General features: G+C 31.1%; 1 protein-coding gene across 1 annotated transcript in view; it reads right to left on the reverse strand.

The window, feature by feature from the left end:
* Positions 1-20,280, reverse strand: part of LOC126891712 (probable multidrug resistance-associated protein lethal(2)03659) — a 138,455-nt gene that overhangs the window by 62,483 nt on the left and 55,692 nt on the right. The window contains exons 4-5 of the mRNA XM_050660976.1: positions 7,828-8,255; positions 2,607-2,763 (exon numbers count right to left, since the gene is read on the reverse strand). Of these exons, the coding sequence (XP_050516933.1) occupies positions 2,607-2,763; positions 7,828-8,255 (585 nt within the window). The remainder of the gene's footprint in view (positions 1-2,606; positions 2,764-7,827; positions 8,256-20,280) is intronic.

A 20,280-nucleotide genomic window follows, 5' to 3' on the forward strand; every position in this document is an offset into this window, starting at 1 on the left:
GAGTATAAGTATTCAACGTATCTACTAATTATATTTGATTAGTGTTAATGTTGTGTAAATATTTATTATTTGTTTAGGTTCAATATAAATGTTTGTCATATAAAAATAGTTCATATAAATGTTGTTTGTTAAATAGTCCGGGTAGTATGGAGGCACGAACAATAATTAAAAACAATGGGTTACAATTAAATTATGGACAAAAATTCGGGAATTCGAAAATTTGGCATCATGTAAAACGGAGTTTTAGGTGTAATATGACTGTTACAAAGTCTTTCAGACTTAAAATATTAATTTTTCACTAAGTAATCGAGTCTTAAAAATGACAAATTTCGCGCTTTAGACAAGATGAAAACGGCGGGTTCTTTGGAGAAAATATTTCATGAGAGTTTTTTGCATAATCAGATTCGTGAGACATTCAGAATGAGATTCAATAAGTCGCCCACGCGAAAAGTGGTCCAAATTTTTTTTAACAATTTTTTTTTAATTAAATTGTAAACATCAATATTTTCGGCCCGGACAATTTTTTCAGGTGCTTTGGACCATTCTGGATAAAAAAGGTCTCTTATAATTTTTCTCTAAAGTTGATCGTTTTCGAGATAAAAGCATTTTAAAATTGAAAAAAAAAACGAAAAATGGCGATTTTCAAGGCTTAATAACTCGGTTAAAAGTTATTACTATGAAAGTCAGAAAGCGACTAAATCAAAGTTTAAATCCCTTCCTACAAGATCCTGTAGAAATGTTTGCCATTATTTGATTACTAAGTTGTTATTTTTTAGTTATAATAATGAGCAGCATGCACGTATTAGGCGGCCGTCCATGATGAGTGCGAAAGAGATGACTTCAGGCAGTCCAATGGCGAATCTCACTCGCACTCACATTTACAGCCGCGTCAATACGATCTTATCGCTCATTATTAATAATTAAAAATAACAGCTTAGTAATAAATTAATGACACAAATTTCTTCAGGATCATGTAGGGAGGGCTTTAAATTTGATTTAGTCACTTTCTGACTTTCTAAATAATAATTTTTAACTGAGTTATTAAGTCTTAAAAATGGACATTTTCGCGCTTTCCAAATTTTAAATTGCTTATAACTCGAACGCGATCAACTTTAGAGGAAAATTACAAGAGACCTTTTTTGTCCGGAATGGTCCGAAAAATCCAAAAAAAAATTAGTCTAGTTCGACAACATTGATTTTTGCAATTTGATTAAAAAAAATGTTAAAAAAAATTGGACCACTTATCGCGTGGGCGACTTCTTGAACCTTATTCTGGGTTGTCTCACGAATGTGATTATGCAAAAAAATCTCATGGGAATATTTTCTCCAACGAACCCGCCGTTTTCGCCTTGTCTACTTATTTAGACTTTAATTTATTTATAACCCGAAAACGAAATATTTTAGTTACTAAAAGTTACTAATAATATTTTTTGCTCAAAATAGGTGAAATAATCTGAAAAAACTTATTCAAGAAAAAAAAACGAAATTTTCCAATTATTTAAAAAAATTATTTAACCAAATTTTGACCATTATTTTCCTGGAAAATGCACCTTTGTTATAGGGTGACTATTTTAAGTAAGATTGTGTAAAAACAGGAAATAATATTTTTCCCAGCTGTGCACTTATAGTACCCAGACTAAAAAAAATTAATTAGCGTGTCCACTTCACAAATTGTGTAAAATATGAAGTTAAATTTTTCATATGTATAATGTGTTTGGATATCAATTTATTTAACTAAGTGAGTCAGACTTAAATTAGTAAGCTATTATAAACAATAATTGGTAATGTTTGTAACAACAATTTTCAAAACTTTCCCAAAATTGTAGATTTTTAGCTGTTTGATTTTAACAAAACACTATCACCAAAACATTTTTGGAAATTGAAGAATAGAGGTAAATTACAACCATTGAAAACCACAGTAAATTCTTCTTTTTCTCCCTGTTTCCAAAATAAGGTTTGATTCAGCACGTAATTTTGCCATTCTATCTGCTCTAATAACGGAGCAGTTCTGTTCACGGACAGACATACGGACGGACAGACAGGCTTAATTCCGGAAGAATATATTTCTTGTCATCTTGCAGAGGCACGTCGAATAATATATATCGATAGTAGTATTTCGACGATTTTAAAACAGTACTCATGTTGCAACTCTGGAACCAAATGTCGTAGGTCAAATTTTTTCCCTCTAGTACCATCCTTGGGTTACTTATAAGCTCTTAATAGACACATTATATGCCATTCTATTGTGGAGTTGTGTTTTCATACGAACCAACAGACATGAATAATTCAAGGTTTTAATATTTTAATACGGATGTAAATGGTTCAAAATAAGAGTAATATTTACTGACAGCTCAAAAATCGTTCTTCCCCCTATACGTCATTTTTTAAAACACGTCAAAAAAGCAAACAAAAGTCAAAAAACAAACAGCTGTTAAAAAGTACTACTGGCTTTCTAGAGCGAATGGTTTTTGAGATTTCAGTGCCTTAATCAGCAAAGGCGGTTACTTATATAACATATACATTTGCGTTTGACTCCCAAAATATACAAAAAGTAAATCGTAAAATGCCACTAAAAATTACTTAAAAAGTAAACTTGATCTACTTACCCTCTAACTAACTCAACTAATTTGGCAAATGGGTATTCCCAAGTGTACATTTTGATTACTTGAATTCCAGATATGATTTCATTCATTAGCCTTACCCTTTCATCGGTACGAGTTGCAGTTTTCAATCTGAACTGCGAAGTTTTCTTGCCCAACCATGCTAAAAATAATATAAGTTTAAATACAATGAACATAGTATTGCGTGTTAATACAGTTTTAAAAACATAAGAAATTTAGAAAAAAGTTTAGAAAAAAAGACAACAAATGCAACGCAAAACTGAAAAAGTAGCTGAGGTAGGGAAGAAGGTCAGACTTAACATAGACGTCAGAAAAACTAAGATAATGAAAATAAATACACCAAGAGAAATGGGAATATCACTGGGAGGCACAATTTTAGACAGAGGACGTAAAACGGAGAATAGGAATAGCTAAAAAGCATTCAGTATGCTAAGGAAAATGTGGTCTTCACGTCAGATGACAAGTAAAATCAAGATACGATTATTCAACAGCAACGTGAAGACTGTGCTACTATACCGAGCAGAAATTTGTGCAAGTGTCAAGAAAATGTATCGTGGAGATACAGGTGTTCATAAATAAATGCCTAAGGAAGATTCTTAATATTTACTGGCCAAACCGTATATGAAACCAAGAGTTATGGACAAGAACTAAATGGAAACATATATCTAAGACCATACGCAAAAGGAAATGGAGTTGTATGGGGCACACACTAAGGAATTGAAAAAGACTGTATGACTTGTAAACGCTTCTAAGTAGGTCAAACCGGCAAACAGGTGTACGTTCTCAAAAAAGCTGATAGTGTGTAATAATTTTTTTATTAATTAGCTAAGTAATTTCAGCACATAACGTGCCATCATCAGAGCTTCGTCCTATAGGTATAAATCCTTCATTGAAAAGTAATTGCCAAACAACACATTAAAATGTATAGATGCTGGGCTAAGCCACAGGTCTCAGGTGTAAAAACCCTTTACAATTAATAAAATCACATCCAAACTCTTTTTTATTTTTAAAAAGACAATAGGGCTGCGCTAAACCATTGTGAGTTCAAGTGCACAGCTGTGAACTACATTTTAATGTGTTGTTTGCGAATTACTTTTCTATGAAGGATTTATACCTATAAGACGAAGCTTTGATAATGGCACGTGATTTGCTGAAAATACTTAGCTAATTAATAAAACATTTTTTTTCTTACTATCAACTTTTCTGAGAACATACACCTGTTTGCCGATTTGACACACTAAGGAAACCTGACAGACCTAGCGAGAAAGCCCTAGAATACACACCACACGAAAAGATAAAATCAGGTAGACCCGTCGAAACGTGGAAACGAAGTGTCGAGAAAGAAATTAATACTATTGGGAAAACCTGGGCATAAATAAAGATTGGTACAAAGGATAGGACATAATGAAGGCAGAGAACTGACGCCATATGCTCCGTTTCGAGTGAAGAGGAATAAGTAAGTAAGCGAGAACTTTAGAAATAGCGGCTTGTTTTGCAGAAAGTTTGTGAGCTAGTTGCTAGGAACTCATACATGCTCGGAAATCATAGGTAAGTGAGATTACATTATGGAAAAGAGTTTAGGATAGTTTAAACCAAAGAATGTGTAGTGGACATATAGAAAAAGGACAGACGCTAAAGTGTCAGTTAACGTCGCTCTCCTTTTTAATCGCTTATAATAAAGTGTACTGTCAGGAATTTATAGTTTTGAGATTTTCTCGATGACGCATTTCCAAGTAACTTGTGTATCTAGTGTCATTCATACCTGAAATGCAGAGTTATATGATAGAACTACTACGGATCAGTCGAATTGCAAGACTAATAATTTCCTAATATTTTTATATCATTGCTTTAAGTAGATTCCTAGACCACGGAGCATCTGTAAAAATATTAGTACATTTGGATGTTGAGAGGTGGCTCATATGTTTTTGCCAAAACTGCTTGAAAATAATTCATATAATAATATTTGAGTTATCCTCCCACTCAAAACGGTCCGGAACATTGTTTAAAAAATCAAATTGTCAAAAAAATTAAGGAAAAAATCGATATTTTTCTTCGTTTTATGATTATAACTTTAAAAGTATTCATTTTCCAGAAAACTTGCACTGAAATAAAAGTTGCGTAATTAAATTTCGTACAATATAGGATTAGTTAAAATTTTTAAAAATTGTCACCCTTATTGCAAAATAGCAATAATTGCGAAAAACCATAAAAAACAAGTATTCGAATTTTACGTTTTTCAACCGTTTAAGCTACGCTTAGGACCTTCAGACTTCAACCAGAAAAACTTTATAATATAGTAAAAAAATACTGTAAATTCCATTAAGATCGGTTTAACAGATTTTGCAAAATAAATTTCGCAATCCAGCTTTCGCAAAAAAAAATATTTTTTCAAAATGTTGCAGGACTGAAAATAAAGCAGACAGCAAGTTGAATTTTCTTTACATATATAAGAATACTGTACCTTTCATTTGCAATTTGCAAAATTAAAATCGGTTAACAACCACGACGCCAGGAATTATTTTAAATAAACGTTAATTTTTGGTGCTACGCGCAGGACAGCGTATACGTTTGCTCTGATTGGGCATTCCAATGACCTTTGATAATTATTTATAAATTTTTATTTTTATTACATTTCGATATAAATAAATACATTTGTTTATTGTCAGATAAAAACACATACTCTGTCCTTTGAAATAACACTTTTTTAGCAAAAACTTTCTTTGTTCATATATTTTAACTTAGAGAATGAAAGTTTGTTATTTTTAAACATATGCAATTGTTTAAAGAATATTTCACAAACAATAATCAAATTAGTTTGATTTTTGTGGAATTAAAATACAACAAAATATAGAGTCAGAAAATAATATAATAAATAAAGATTGGAAGAAATTTTGGTGGAAATCAACTTGTGTAAATCGAACACCGCTGTCCTGAGGGTAGCACCAAAAACGAATGTGTGTGTACTTTGTACGTACGTAAGAAGATCTTCTTCTATTATATAGGTAATTTCAACGAAGTAAATATACTTAACAGGTTATTTGTATTTTATTTAAAAATTAAACTAACTTTCTTATCTACCACTTTCAAATTTTTTTTATTAAAACAACCAAAAAAAAAAGAATTTGTGTATACTTTGTACGCAAGTAAGAAGTTATACTTCTATTATATGATTTAAACGAAATTAATATACTTTTTATTTATATTTTATTTAAATATTAAACTAATTTATACTTACTACTTCTCAAACATTTTTATTAAAACAGTGCCAAAAATTAAAATAATAAAAGACTAAAACACACACAAACACATTAAAAATGCCACAAATGATTTCTGAACATTAATTGTCGGAAAATTTTTTAACTAAATACGTATTTTCTGAAAATAAAATTATATAATAAATATACTTACAATCATAAAATGTATAAAGAAAAATAAAATAATAAAAGTTTCTATTGGGATTCGAACCAGCTTATCAGCGCGGTTGGTATTGGCGTTGTATTGGGGTTCATTCGCCTTAAACGCTTCGCCACGGAGACAATGTGTCATTATATGCGAAGATCGACTAACTAAACGGATTAAACTTTTGAAATTTTTGAATTAAATGAAAGTATTTTGATTTTGACTTGAAATGATTTAGAATTGAAAAAATACAACAAAACATAGAGTAGGAAAACAATATATTAGGTGAATATTGATAGAAATTTTGATGGTAATCAAATTATGTAAATAAAAGTATTACATACTATGTATTTTGGTAGGTTCAAATAGGTAGGTACCTATGATACATTTACAATTATTACGTACCTGTTGCTTTAAAAACTATTTAAAAGTCACTACAATTTTAAACTTTTTTGTTTCTGTCCTCATAACAATAAAACTAATATATTATACATTTTTTGTTTACCTTCATATTGAACAATTATTTATTATTAACAGATCATTTCAACACCCAATCAGAGCCCGTATAACGACTAATACCATACTGTCGGTGTGCGCATGCGCGCAGATTAATATAAATTCACCCTCAATCTCAATCGCGCCTAAAGAAGTATAACTTCAATAAAAAAAATATGAATCGCCCAGGATTCGAACCCGCGTCATTCCAATCTCGGAGCTAACGCCCTAGCAACTACACCAGCGAGGTCCTTCTAATTGACATGTAAGTTTCGGATTTAATTACACAACACGGCGACAAGAGAAATATTATTACATATAAATATTACATAATATAAATATTTTACTACAGAGAAACACAAATCCAGAAACACAAGAATTATAATAAATAATACATTTATTAAAAACACTAATATATTCTTTTAATGACTTATTTGCACGGACACAGATACATAAACACCTATCTTGAAAGATTAGCAAGGAACTACATACTGTCTTTGTGCGCAGGCGCGCAGATTTATGTACAATTTTACCCTCAATCGAATCGCGCCTAAAGCAGAATATTTTCAAAAATTAATGTTTATTTAAAAAAATTCCTGACACCGTGGTAGTTAACCGATTTTAATTTTGCAAATTGCAAATTAAAGATACAGTATTCTTCTATACGCAAAAGACCTTCAACTTTCAACTTGCCACCTGCTTTATTTTCAGTCCTGCAACATTTTGAAAAAACGAATCTTTTTGCGAAAGGTGGATTTCAAAATTTATTTTGCAAAATCTATTAAACCGATCGGAATGAAATTTACAGTATTCTTTTACTATATCATAAAGTTTTTCTGTGTAAAATATGAAGGTCCTAAGTGTAGCATAAATGTTTGAAAAACGTAAAATGCCAATACTTGTTTTTTATGTTTTTTTCGCAATTATTACTATTTTGAAACAGGGGTGAAAATTTTTAAAATTTCTAACCAATTCTATTGTGCAGGAAATTTAATTACGCAACTTTCATGTCAGTGCAACTTTTCTCGAAAGCGAAGACTTTTAAGGTTATATTCAAAAAACGAAGAAAAAAATCGAATTTTTCCTTCATTTTTTGACATTTTGATTGTTTAAACAGGACTTTTATAACCCGAAACCCGGACCTTTTTGAGTGGGAGAATAACTCAATTATGATTATATGAGTTAATTTAAAGCAATTTCTGCAAAAAAATATGAGTCACGTCTCAACGTCAATCTCAAAACTGATGCGCCCTGGACTAACTAGCTTTATACTGAAATCCAAAGTTGAATTATATCTTACATTAATACTTACATTGTAAGGGTATAGAGAGTAACAAAAATAATGTTCCAAGAAGGGCTGTCCATCCAACAACGACATATAAAAACACCATCACAATAAGTGCCTGTATTGGAGCGATATAGAAATAATGAAGATGATGTACAGCTTGATCAAATCTTCCTACATCATTAGAAAGTAAATTTACCATTTGCCCAATGGTAGTTTCCGCTAGTGCAGATTTGCTAAGTCTTAAAGCTTTCCTATATATCACAGAACACGAAGCTATTCTCATCTTCATACCAACTTGCATCATTGCCAAATTGAATCTATGGAGCAGGATTACGTTGACAAGTGAAGTCGCTACTATCAATCCTGAGTACAAATAAACATCATTGATGTTTTCTTTGGGATCTTTTTCATAAATGGTTAGTAGTTTTGATATTATAAATGGTTGGGCCATTCTGAAAAAAAAAACATTGTTTTAACTAAACTGAAGAACGTCAAACTAAATAAAGAATTAAACGAAGAAAATTAACAACAGATCAATAATATAAATAATTATAAATAATTTAACAAATGGAATAATTCACTTAGAAAGTGAGCATTAATTTAAGGAGAAACATTAGATCTAAATCTTCTTATTGTAGTGCCTATCAGTTTCGGATGTTGGCGACCATCATGGCAATCTGTACTTTGTACACTGCTGATTTGAAAATATTTGTGGTGGTTGTGTTGAATCAACTACGTAGATCTTTCAACCAGGATATCCTTCGCCTCCTTGGTCATCGTTTTTCTACTTTTCCCTGTTAAGTAGAAGATAAGTTGCAGCAGTCTCCCCGAGGTATTATATTTTGGCCGTCTTTATCGTAGTTAATAGCTCTTTTCCTATTTGCATTCTCAACAATATACCCTGGTTAGTATCGTAATCGGTATAAAATATCTTTGGACATATAAGATATCATGAAGCCACATTTGGAAAAATGGTAAATAAATAATGTCATGGATCGAATTTTTTGCACACGACTGTATTTTCTTCTTTAAGTTTTCGATCTTGCGCGACATATAATAATTCCCCTGCTGATAAACCAGTCCACTGACGAAGGTTTTGGAGTCATGAATATTTCTTCCTACCAATTCCTCTTTTCTCGTCGATCTTTCCGTTTATTATTAGCTGCAGTATCCTATATCTGCTACCTCATTATATGCCCCAGATATTCAAGTCTTCTCTTTTTTATCGTCTTCATTAAGTCACCTTCGCCTTGACCTACTCTGTTTAAGACTTCTCTGTTCGAAATGTGTTGAACCCAAAAAATATTCTGAGCAGTCTACGATATGACCATATCTCGAAGGCTTCTAATTTGTTCATCATGTTAACCTTGATGATCCAGGTTTCACATCCATATGGTAATACAAGATACACATAACATTTTAGGAACTTGATTCTTAGTTGTAAATTCAGCTGATAATTGCTCAAAATAGATAAAAGTTTGCCTCTTTTGCAATTTCTTTACGAGTTTTAATTTCTTCATCCGGATTTAGTGTCTCATTTATCCAACATCCTAGGTATATAAAATGGTTAACTTTTTTGTTATTGGTTCATTACTGACAATTAGTTGCATAGGGCCGACGTCTTTTTTACTAACCACAAGTAACTTAGTCTTTGTTGTATTTATGCTAAGTCCGTTATTAGAGCATTCTCTAGTGACTCGATCTACAAGGAAAATCTTCGATACTTTCAGCCATGATTGCATTGTCATATATGCATATCTGATGTTGTTAATAGTTTCTCACCCGATTCGAACTCCACATTGCCCTTCTGAGGCTTCGTTAAAAGTTATTTCCGAGTAAACGTTAAACAAAGTTGGGGACAACACACAACTCTGTCTGACACCTCTTTGAATGCAAATTTTGTCTGTATCTTTGCCGCCTACCAGAATAGAAGCTTCTTGATTCCAATATAGAAGTTGTAAAAGTCTCAGATCTTTATCATATATTCCAATCATTTCTAGATATTCAAACAGCCTATCATGTTGAACCCTATCAAACGCCTTCTCAAAATCTATAAATGATTGCGTTTGATCAAATCTTCCTACATCATAAGAAAGCAAATTCACCATCTGTCTAATCGTAGTCTCCGCTATAAAGCAGATTTTCTGTCTTAAAGCTTTCCTATATATCACAGAACACGAAATTATTCTTATCTTAATACCAACTTGCATCATTGTCAAATTGAATCTATGGAGCAGGATTACATTGACAAATGAAGTGGCTACTATCAATCCTGAGTATAAATAATCATCTATGATGTTTTCTTTTATATATTTTTCGTAAATTGTTAGTAGTTTGGATATTATGAATGGTTGGGCCATTCTGAAAAAAATAATACCTTTTTATCTTAACGGAAGAGCGTCAAACTACTAAATACTACTAAAGCTAAGAAAATTAACAACAAACATCAATAAAATAGATTGATACAGATTTAAAAAATGGCAATGGGATAAGATAGGGCGATTCCTTGAGTCCTTTATTGTTTAACCTGATCATGCATGAAATAATAAAAAAAAACTAGAACTAAAATAGGATACCAAATGGAAGAAAAACAACTTCAAATAAAGTAAAGATGATGGTGCAACGTATGCTGCACCAATTTAACATAACCGCCAGAAAATTTAACATGTTAATTTCCCCCAGAAAAGACAAGAATGCATGGTTATGGCAGCAAGTCCAATAAGATGTAAACTGGAGCTGGAGGGTAAGATAATAGAAAAAGTGATGTAGTTTAAATAATATCTAGGCATCACAGTATATAGTTACGGGAGGCTCGAAACAGAAGTGGAAGAACAAGTGAATAGAGCAAAGAGAGCCGCAGGTTGCCTGAATGACACAATGTGGAGAACTAAAAATATCGGAAAAAAAAATGAAAGGCAGAATCTACAAAACAGTTATCAGACCAATAATGACAAAAGCGACAGAAACACGGCCCGACAGAGAGGCGACAAAAAGATTACGCGAAACAGCGGAGATGAAAACATTTCGAAAAATCGATGGTAAAACACTATGGGATAGAGCTAGAAGTGCAGATATACGACAAAGATGCAAGGTGGACAACATTAATAACTGGGTGAAAAACAGAAGAGTAGAATGGAACGACCACATAAGCCGAATGACAACAAAAAATAGAATAGTACGGTCGAAGAGAGACGGAAACTAAACATCAAAGACTATGCTAGACTTACGTGAAACCCTGTATATTTAAATTTATGTTTTTAAACCGTCCATCTTAATTTAAAAGTTGAGGTATCCTAGGGTTTTTTATGATTTTTTCAAAATAATGACACAAACAATTTTATTCCATAAGTGGTGTACCAACCTATATATTTTATTCCATAGATTATATTATGTAATTTTAAAATTTCACCCCGTGTTGTTTATAATACACCCTACACAATAAAGTTCGTTTACATCAGGTTGTTAAGCAGCTTTGAAAAATATAAAAACATACAGGGTGTTCCATTAAAAATACAGCTTATGAACTAAGCTAGTTTTGCGTGAATCATCCTGTAGATTTAAATGTATGTTTAGAAAGTGTATATCTATATAAATAAAAATGAATATTTGTATGTATGTATGTATGTATGTATGTATGTATGTATGTATGTATGCATGTATGTATGTATGTATGTACCTTATAGACTCGCAAACTATGCATTTCATCATATGATGACCTTAATGAAAGTTGTTGTACATGAACCCGGGATGGTTTCTGAGTTGGTACCACCAACCTAAGTAAAAAGGGGGCTTGCCTCCCCATAATTACTTTTTATTTTTTTTGACAAACAGTTATTTTTTAATTTTATATGATGTAGAACCAAAATATGCATTCAACCCTAAATTTTCACTTTTCTAGCAGCAACCGTTATTTTTAAAGCCATCTAAAATTTACATCTTCTCTATGTATAAATAAAAATGAATGTATGTACTCGCAAACTATGCATTTCATCATATGATGACCTTAATCAAAGTTGTTGTACATGAACCCGGGATGGTTTCTGAGTTGGTACCACCAACCTAAGTAAAAAGGGGGCTTGCCCCCCCCATATTTCTTTTTATTTTTTTGGGCAAACTTTTCTTTTTTAATTTTATATGATGTAGAACCAAAATATACACTCAACCCTAAATTTTCAGTTTTCTATCACTAGAGCTCGGGAAATATGCACTTAAAAACCCTAAAATATGCATGCAAATATGCACAAAAACAGTTGAAATATGCACTTAAATATGCTTTTATGCATTTAATGCATATAAATAAAAAAACGCAGTAATCCTTGTTTTGAAGGTATTTAATTATTTATTTGATGCCAATGAACTGCCGAGGTATTTGCTAAAAAATATTTATTTTATGCTGAAGTCATAAAAAATATTTATTGAAATTTGTACAACTACATCATTATATTCATTTTTTATTCTTTATATTTATCATCATTCTTTATTATTTATTATTACAATTATTAATAAAACTATACATTGTAAAACGTTTTTCTAAATTTTCTACAGATAAACAGTCGTAGGTATATCTGATTGTAATTGTTTAAGCATACACGGAAAAACTTCTTTCTAGTTCACATGAAGTTAAAGTAGCAAACTTAAAATATTGTTTAATTAAGGGTTCTACCTATAAAATTAAATTATCTTCACATTTCCCCATCTTAATAATATTTTTTTAATTTTTGTTTTGATATCCCTCATTTTTCTTTAACACCGTGCAGATTTATGATACACTTTATTGGTTTCATTAAGGTGTTTAATCATTTCATTTAATGAATTGATAATTTCAATACTTTGTTCTAAAGAAATGTTTCGCTTTTCTAATTTAGTAATTGGCTAAGCAACATTTACAAAAAATTTTTGAATTTTGGATATGTGTCAAATTACTTTTTAATAACGGTTTTCTTGAATCATCCACACATTTTTCAGATCACCTGAGTTATGTCTACATCGAAACTACAAAAATGACGTCTCTAATTCCCTCAAAATTATCGGTTATAAAATTTACAGAATTTAACCATGTTCTCCATCTAGTTATCACGAGTTCAGGTGGTAAAGGCACATTAGGTAAACGATCTTTATACACATATACTCGCAAAAAATGCTTTTAAAAATATGTTTTTATATGTGATACAAGGGTATTGACCATTGTAAATTCCATCCTTACAGTTTGTAGCATCCTGCTACTCTATTTGTAGCAGACGCGTGCTCTAGACAAGTAACAAATTTGAGAAACATATTTTTAAATGTTGTCCACCCTTGTCATATGGCGCAGCATCACTTAACAATAACAAAATGTTTTCACTAACAAAATGTGACTGCATATTGTAGAGTCCCCTTCGTCTCCTTTATTCGTCGCCTTATAAATTGTAAACGGCAGATATTAAGGATATTACCGGAAAGTGGTTCAACGAGAATTTTCAGATTTATTGTTTAGATCTCTTTAAAATGCATCTATGCAAAAAAAAATGCAAAAAAGTCTAAAAATATGCAATTTTAATAAATGCGTAATATGCATAGTTTGCGAGTCTATAAGGTACATAACTACATTCATTTTTATTTATATACAGTCGGAAAAATGAAAGATTACCCACTAACGATCACATCAATCACTTATTTTGTATCTGCTGTCTTTTTCTATAACAAACTTTTGTTATTTGTAAAAAAAAGACAGCAAATACAAAATAAGTGATTGATGTGATCGTTCATGGGTATTCTTTCATTTTCTGAATATTGAAGGGGTAAATTTTAGATGGCTATTAAAAAATAACGGTTGGTGATAGATAGAGCTCGGAAAATATGCAAAATGCATATTAAGTGCATATTTGCATATTTTGGATAAATTTTTAAGTGCATATTGTGCATATTATGTTACACTTATAGCACTTAGAAAATTTATCCAAAATATGCAAATATGCACTTAATATGCATTTTGCATATTTCCCGAGCTCTATCTATCACCAACCGTTATTTTTTAATAGCCATCTAAAATTTACCTCTTCAGTAGTCAGAAAATGAAAGAATACCCATGAACGATCACATAAATCACTTATTTTGTATTTGCTGTCTTTTTTTACAAATAACAAACGTTTGTTATAGAAAAAGACAGCAGATACAAAATAAGTGATTGATGTGATCGTGCGTGGGTAATCTTTCAATTTTCCGACTGTATATAAATAAAAATAAATGTATGTATGTACCTTATAGACTCGCAAACTATGCATTTCATCATATTATGGTGCCCTAAGCAAATTTTGTTGTTGTCGCGGCGGAAGGCGGTGGCGGAGAGACACTGGGGATTTGTCGAGGTTCGACAAAATTAACGAATTAAAATTAAACAAATTGTGCGATATTGTAAGATTTGTGAAAAGTTGAAAATGGCTATAGCTGGGATATTCCTAAAGGCAAGAAGATACAAAGACAAAAACGAAAACATTACAATAGATGCTGACAGGCAGACGAAAAAAAAATGGTTGTTTGACGTAGAAGACGACTTGAAAACTATAAATGTAAGACAATGCATTAGAAGGACATAAGGAAGGCCTAAATGGAAGGGCATAGCAAGACAGACAAAGACCCATCAATGTTTATGGTGTAAAAAAAAGAAGAATAATTAAAAATACGTACAATACCTAATGTTCTCCCTTTTATCACCTATCCCTATTTATTAATAGCCATATTAGTAATTTAATTATTTTTAATCGTGTTCGATAATTGACCAATTATGACTAGACCAATAATCCCCTCCAGGCGTCTACCGGTGTCACTTCTTACTCAATAAACAGCAATAATATTATTTTGTGTATGTACAGGGTGGGGCATTAGTGTGACAAAGTCCAATTACTCGTTTGTTGTAAGAGATACAAAAAAAAAGTTATTTAGATAAAAGTTGGGGCACACATAGTGTCATATTTTAAAAATATTTTCAAATATACAGGGGCGTCCGTATTGACAGGGTGACACAAACTTATGTTTTTTTAAATGGAATACCCTGTATATTTTTACATTTTTGGATTCTCCTCGATTTTTCCTTTCTTAAAATATATGGTTTTGTAATATTATACGAGGTAGTTTAAAAGTTAATTACGTTTTTTTGTTAATTTCGTAGCAAAATCTACACCCTGTCGAATTGTAGTGATTTGACATCAAATTTTCTATTTGCATTTAAACGATTTTTAGTATAGTCTACTACTGTTAATCATTAATAGTATAGCGAAATGTTTAATTTTAGTATACAGGGTGGATCGAAACTCGGAATGAGTATTTTCTGAGTTTTCTTAAATGGAACACCCTGTATTTTAGTATTGTAATAAAATTATATTTTATGGTACTTTCTTATTTCTTAAGCATTCCCTATACCTAAGTGCTTTAATTTGTAAGTTATTCGTCATTTTTTAAGCAAACATTAATTGCAACAAAAACTACGTAAAATTTCATTAGGTAGCCGTAAAAATATCCAATCAAAAGTAATTTTTCGAAAAAAAAAAAATACATATTAATCTAGCCTGATCCTTAATTTATTAATATTGGATGAGATATCCAAATACATTCGTAGTTAAGGTTGTTGGTGCTTAAAATATGAATCAAACATACAAAATTCTGCCTAGTTGGCTATGACACAAAATTTGCTTAAACATTTGACATTACACTATTTATATAGTTCCAGTTGATTTGATACCATTACTAATATTAATTTTTCTAATGAGGAACGGATTAAAATGTCTTTGTGCTAGGAGAGTATAACAAAAATGAGCTACTTGCAATAAAAATGTAGCATCAGCAATTACCTGATATACGACAAGCAAAAAGAGAAACTTTTGAAAGTATACTAAAACGGTTTCAACAGAAAAGATACTTAGATTGTAAGAACGATTGTACTAATATGCAGATCCTCAGTGACACTAAGGATTACATTTAATTGTTGTTTTATTCACTTACAATAGTTTTTATTCGAGCAGATTTATCATAATCTAAGTGATCAGTCCGTTGAAATCGTTCTAGTATATTTTTAATCGTTTCTCTTCTTAGTTGTCTTCTATCAGGGAATTTCTGATAAAAAATTCTTATTGCTAGTAGCACATTTTTGTTATATTCCACTAGCACCAAAATCTTATTAATCAGTTTCTCATAGAAAAATAAATATTAGTAATGGTAACAAAGCAACTGGACCTATAAAAATAGTATAATATCAAATTTTTAAGGAAATTTAGTGTCATAGCCGACTAGGTAGAATATTGTATGTTTTTATTAATATTTTGCGCACCAACAACCTTAACTACGAATTTATTTGGATATTTCATCCAATAGTAATAAATTAAGGATCAGACTAGATTATGATGTATTTTCTTTTCCAAAAATTATTTTTGATTAAATATTTTCACAGCCACCTAATAAAATTTCACGTAATTTTTCTTACAATTAATGTTTGGCTTAAAGAATCACGAATAACTTACAAACTAAAGCACTTAGGCATAGGGAATTCTTAAGAAATAAAAAGGTACCATAAAATATCATTTCCTTAAAATACTTAAATACAGGGTGTTACATTTAAGAAAACTCAGAAAATACTCATTCCGAGTTTCGACCCACCCTGTATACTAAAATTAAACATTTCGCTATACTGTTAATGTTTAACAATAGTAGACTATATTAAAAATCGTTTGAACATAAAATAAAAATTTGTTGTCAAATCACTAAAATTCTACAGGGTGTAGATTTTGCTACGAAATTAACAAAAAAACGTAATTATCTTTTAAACTACCTCGTATAATATTACAAAACCATATATTTTAAGAAAGGAAACATCGAATAGAATCCAAAAATGTAAAAATATACAGGGTGTTCCATTAAAAAAAACATAAGTTTGTGTCACCCTGTCAATACGGACAACCCTGTATATTTGAAAATATTTTTAAATTATGGTACCATGTGTGCCCCAACTTTTACCTAAATAACTTTTTTTCGTATCTCTTACGAGAAACGAGTAATTGGACTTTGTCACACTAATGCCCCACCCTGTATATATCGAGCGTAGTAGTGACGTTTTGAATTGCAAGTTTTTTGGGAGTTTGGCGAATAAACTTTGAGTGTCCATTTTTCGGACAAGGAAAATTAATCATGCATTGAAAAACCGCCATCGTTTTATATTTAGGCACGAAGAAAATATTGTTTATTAGAATGAATTAAATTGATACTTTTATATTGGGTAATATGTATTAGTTTTTAAGTATTTTTTGAATGCTCCGTTAATTGCTATTTATTGAACTTTGACACATTATTGATTTATTTCTAAGGCGGTACGAAGTTCGCCGGGTCAGCTAGTTTATATAAATATAAAAATCGATGAGTCACAGCGTTGTTTATAATTTTATAAAACAAGGACAGAAATAATTTTATTCATAAGTGCGTTCCACCATATATGTAATATGCTGTATAACAAGTCCTAAGTTTTAAAACTCACAATAAAAATTATAATAATTATGTTATGGATCGAATTTTTTTAACATGACTGTATACTGTGTATATCTGTGATCTCAGAATGTGTTTTTATTAATGACAGGACGTTAAGGGCGCTCGCAACTACAACCACTTTTAGGCCAGGGTAATAAGACAAAAATATACCCTGTGCGTGACACTTCAGCAGCCAGGGTACTGAAACGTTTTTTCGACAGGTAATACTTATAAAAATAAATTGTAACTATTTCCTGCGTAGGATCTGGCGGCAATCTTTATTTATAAACAATTAACTGTCAAAAATGGCATTTTCCTATTTTTTTTTCAAATCAACGAAAAACAGTGAAACTTATGATTTTTTTAGTATAAATATCTTCGAGATTATGGAAAAAGCTTTAAAATGACGTATTACAAAGTTTGATATACTCATTTTTTGTTAATATAATTGCCAAAAAAGTAGAAATTGCAAAAAAAAATATTTTCTCAATAACTGTTGTAAAAATTAGTGTACAGCTTTGAAATTTTTGCCAAATGAAGGTTCTTTAGTGCTTAATATGTCATAAAAATTTCAAAGCGTTTCATTGAATTGTTTAAATTTTATTCAAATTGTTTTTCCCAGAGAGCATTTTTCTGCAATAACATAAGTCAGAAAAAAATGACCTTAGAACCATTCCACAGGTGTCAAATGAAAGAGCATGAGCTACATTTTCAACATGGTTTAAAAAAGTTTAAAAAATGCATTTATTAGTAATAAATAATTATGCAAAACTATCGTCAATTTTTCTTTATAAACTTTTTGAATAATGTTTCCAAAAAAATTAACATTTTTACCCTGTTTTAAGTGCACAACTACCAAGTAATATTATCTATATCATAATTGATAAAAAATTGTAATAAATATGTATAATTTCTTATATAACAAAATTAAAAGTTTATAAGGAAGGATTTACGATACTTTTGCATAATGATTTATTACTAATAAATGCATTTTTTATTCACTTTTTTAAACCAAGTTGAAAATATAGCTCATGCTCTTTCATTTGACACCTGTGGAATGGTTCTAACGTCATTTTCTTCTGACTTATGTTATTGCAAAAAATGCTCTCTGGGATAAACAATTTGAATAAAAGAACCTTTATTTGACAAAAATTTCAAAGTTGTACACTAATTTTTACAACAGTTATTGCGAAATTTTTTTTTGCAATTCCGACCTTTTTTCGCAGTTATATTAACAATAAATTAGTATATCAAACTTTGTAATACGTCATTTTAAAGATTTTTCCACAATCTCGAAGACATTTGTACATAAAAACCATAAGTTTCCCTGTTTTCCATTGATTTGAAAAAAAAAAGTGAAAAATGCCATTTTTTGACACTTAATTGTTTATAAATAAAAATGGCCGCCAGATCCTACGCAGGAAATAGTTACAATTTGCTCTTATAGGTATCACCTGTCGAAAAAACGCTTCAGTACCCTGGCTGTTATTTTGGATTATTATTATTATTATTACCCTGGACTATTAATTGTGGTAGCCACGAACTTTAAGTACCAGAACCGGCCACCGCCGTAGCTTGTCGCTCGAAGACTACCGGGAACACAGTGTGTGCGCCGATAACATTTAAAATACATACAAATCTCATTCAGCAGCGTGTAGTAGCCACTAGTGGCGACCACAAGTAGCTGTGTTTGCGAGCAACCTAAAAGTTTATAATAGCCCAGTCGGGATACCATTTGACCTTGCATTAGGAGCTGCCCCAAATTTTATTTTTCTAATCTTTAGGGAGGGGGGGTCGATAGTATATACTACTTTACTATACATTTTTGTATAGGTTAGAATTTGTTGTAAAAGTAATAATAAACGAGATAATTCAATAAATCAGTAATTATGCTTTAACTGTCACTGTTTTTCCCCATAACTCGGAAAATATGGACCGCATGAAGACAATTATAATAAACGAAATTATAGAAAATCACATTTTCAACAATTTCAGTTTGTATATTTTTTGTCGAAAAGTTGAAAATGGCGGAGATATTGAGGAAAAACGGTTCTCGTTTAAAATCAAGATGGCGGCTAACGCAACGGTCAAATTCAGTCGAGATTTTAAATTTACACTACTATTGACCCCCCTAAAGATTAGAAAAATAAAATTTGGGGCAGCTCCTAATGCAAGGTTAGGCCTGTTATTCGTCTAACCCGACTGGACTATAATACGTTCCACTCTAATATCTCTCATATCGATACTAATCGGAGAGAAAGGTCAATAAAGTTTGTATCACATTTGAAATTAATAACTTTGAATGACATTTCTATCAGTATAATATTGATATCAGAAACGTAAATAATGTGATAGTAATTATGTAAATACAGTGTTATCGTTCGATTGCATTGCCTAGTTGTAAAAAATTTATGAATCATTGTGTGACACTTCTTTTGTGACGAGTATATGGCTTATATAAATTATGTCACAACTTATGGTATGACTCCTTTGACTTATAAAATCTAAATTATCACAATTTACCAGAAATTTACAAAAAAAAACGATGCACGTAAAAAGAAACATCTGAACATACATAATTAAATAAACAAGTGGAGAACTGTCAGACATCACAAATTAGGAAATTGCGCAAGCATTTAATGTTTAGCAAATGAGAGGGAGTCCCTTATAGCAGGCAAAATGCCCACGGGGGTAGGAAATTTCGACACCAAGCAGGTAGCGGCTAAAATTTAAAGGCAATTTTCGACACCAGCCCCAAAGGCCGGTTTTTATCTTACAGGAATATTCGACACCAAATAAATATAGTTGCCGTATAAATAAAATATCAGATAGAGATATCATACTCGTACATCCCAGCCCAGGGGATTTGTGTATTCCAATGGAAAAGTGGGACCAACATGTCCGAAGATCAAATCGGTCACACTTCGTAATGGAGTGGTACCTACCTGATCCCCAAGCTGTACCACCACCCCTCCCCATCGAAGGACATAC

The sequence above is a fragment of the Diabrotica virgifera genome, chromosome 9, assembly GCF_917563875.1.
Source record: "Diabrotica virgifera virgifera chromosome 9, PGI_DIABVI_V3a".
NCBI lineage: Eukaryota > Metazoa > Arthropoda > Insecta > Coleoptera > Chrysomelidae > Diabrotica > Diabrotica virgifera.